Genomic DNA, 2,109 nt, shown 5'->3' on the forward strand with positions numbered 1-2,109 from the left:
GTAGCTATATAATACACCACACAAGCTCAACCTTCAATAGGTGATACGTAGCTATGGTATGTATGTGGCCCAACCGTAACAATATGTACACTTACACACACCGTGACACCCTCCAACCTGAACCTCTATCACTATATGCAATCATGAAGATTGTATCTAGATACAAGTATACTTGCTATGAATATATACAGATCTTCAATACTAATCGCTATGTGAAATTATAAAGGCTCATTTTTGGAGAAGAACATTTATCTTAATTCATAAATACGAACCATCGACTAGTACGCGCACACCTTGGTACCCTCGATCCAGAATCTGATCGCTATATGTATGTATTCAAGATCCCCTTCTGATACCAAACATATAAAAACTTCATAGGTCGCAACCAAAACCTCTTTCTAGCCACAAGTTATTACACGCACACACACACCTTAATACCCTCGATCCTGAACCCCAATTTGCTGGTGGAACTTAGATTCTCTCGGAACTGCATATACCTCAGTTTGGTCACCCCTCCTGCCTTCTCTTCCTCGGCGGTTATATCTCCCGGTGATAGCTTGCGCATCTTGCCTAGCAAATCCGGTCTCAACTCTTCATTCTGGACCTGTCACAGGGTCATGGATTATATATCAATTCCGGGTCTAGTGTATCAATTGGGCTGACAAGTTGAGGCAACGTTCGTGTGCATTCGTAAAAGAATGGCACGGGTGTCTCTGGGACACTTTAATCCACACCAACAAAGTAACTACCTACAATACCAAGTGTTCGAAGGCGTTGTCGTGATCCCCATACAGCCCTAGGTCCACTGTATAAATAACGTATTAATTCAGCGTAATACGTTCGTCTGTTAGGTGACACCAGCTTGTTGCATGTGACAAGTCTCTGGGCATCAGCATACGGCCCTACAATGATATCGCACCTACCTACAGACTGAAGCTAAACCCTACTACCCGTTAACGATCCATTCGCCAGATACGCTATACGAATACACAATCTCCCTCATAAGCTGCGAATGCTTACGAATCTCACCCACAGTCCTAATGCAAAGATGGAGTCACGTTGTGTACCTCATGTCCATATTCTATGATACAGTGGCGACGATACAACAGGGGTGGCACGCAAAGACTGCAGGCACACAAATTATAGGGGCAATAGTATCCGAGATCCTCAACGACAGGTAGAAGGACATACGGACGAGTGTTCTTAAACTAAAGAAGAGCCTTCTTCCTTATATCAGCCTTTGCACACACGTGTGTATATCGGCGAAGCGATCAGTGTAATCGTGTACCAGACCACAGGTGTACTATATTTGAGAGCACAACTTTAACTGTGCATTGTGAGTGCAACTGTACTGTGCATATAGATTGAAGTGTACAAACGTATATATATCTTCTTAGACAGAACGTTAACTTAAGTCAGCAATTGTACTGTGCGTATCGATTGAAGTGTACAAACGTCTATATATCTTCTTACACAGAGCGTTAACTCAAGTCAACAATTGTACTTTGCGTATAGATTGAATTGTGCAAACGTTTATATATATCTTCTTAAAATGTGGGTTAACTCAAGTCAGCAATTGTACTGTGCGTATCCATTGAAGTGTGCAAACGTTTATATATATCTTCTTAGAAAGAGCGTTAATTCAGGTCAGCGCGATAAGACGGGGTGTCTCTCTATCCATGGCACACTCAGGCGAAAGTTTGATGACAATTGTCTTAAACCACGCCCAACTGCACACACTTACCTATGCCATATACAACAGTTAACGAATATAATACGAATCATCTGACGCATACCTCGCTCTCGAGGAACGTTCTGTACCCTATTTTGCAGTCCATAACGCATGGGCCATTGAACCCGTACAGTAAGTCTTGCATTTGGATATAAGGCTCGCCTGTGCGTTATAAGATATGGAGGGTTCATAGAGTTTAACTCGAGGCACTAGAATGCGAACTATTCGTTCGTGTGCGGTTGCGGATACTGTGTACTGGCAGGAATAAATATATGACAATCAGTTAATTTACATGACAATCAACTACAATACTACGTTAAAATATAGATCTACAGACAGACAAACAGATATATGGATGGGTGGATGGATGGGTGTAT

The 2,109-nt window shown here is 42.1% G+C and overlaps 1 protein-coding gene across 1 annotated transcript; it reads right to left on the bottom strand.

Annotated features, from left to right (window-relative positions):
* Positions 1 to 430: 430 nt before the first annotated feature.
* Positions 431 to 1,877, bottom strand: SARC_14789 (hypothetical protein; the record flags this gene model as incomplete). Its single annotated transcript, XM_014291078.1, has 2 exons — positions 431 to 604; positions 1,797 to 1,877. Coding segments are annotated over 2 exons (255 nt in total), but the record flags the coding sequence as incomplete, so codon positions are not given.
* Positions 1,878 to 2,109: the final 232 nt, after the last annotated feature.

The sequence above is a fragment of the Sphaeroforma arctica genome (genome assembly GCF_001186125.1).
Source record: "Sphaeroforma arctica JP610 unplaced genomic scaffold supercont1.5110, whole genome shotgun sequence".
NCBI lineage: Eukaryota > Ichthyosporea > Ichthyophonida > Sphaeroforma > Sphaeroforma arctica.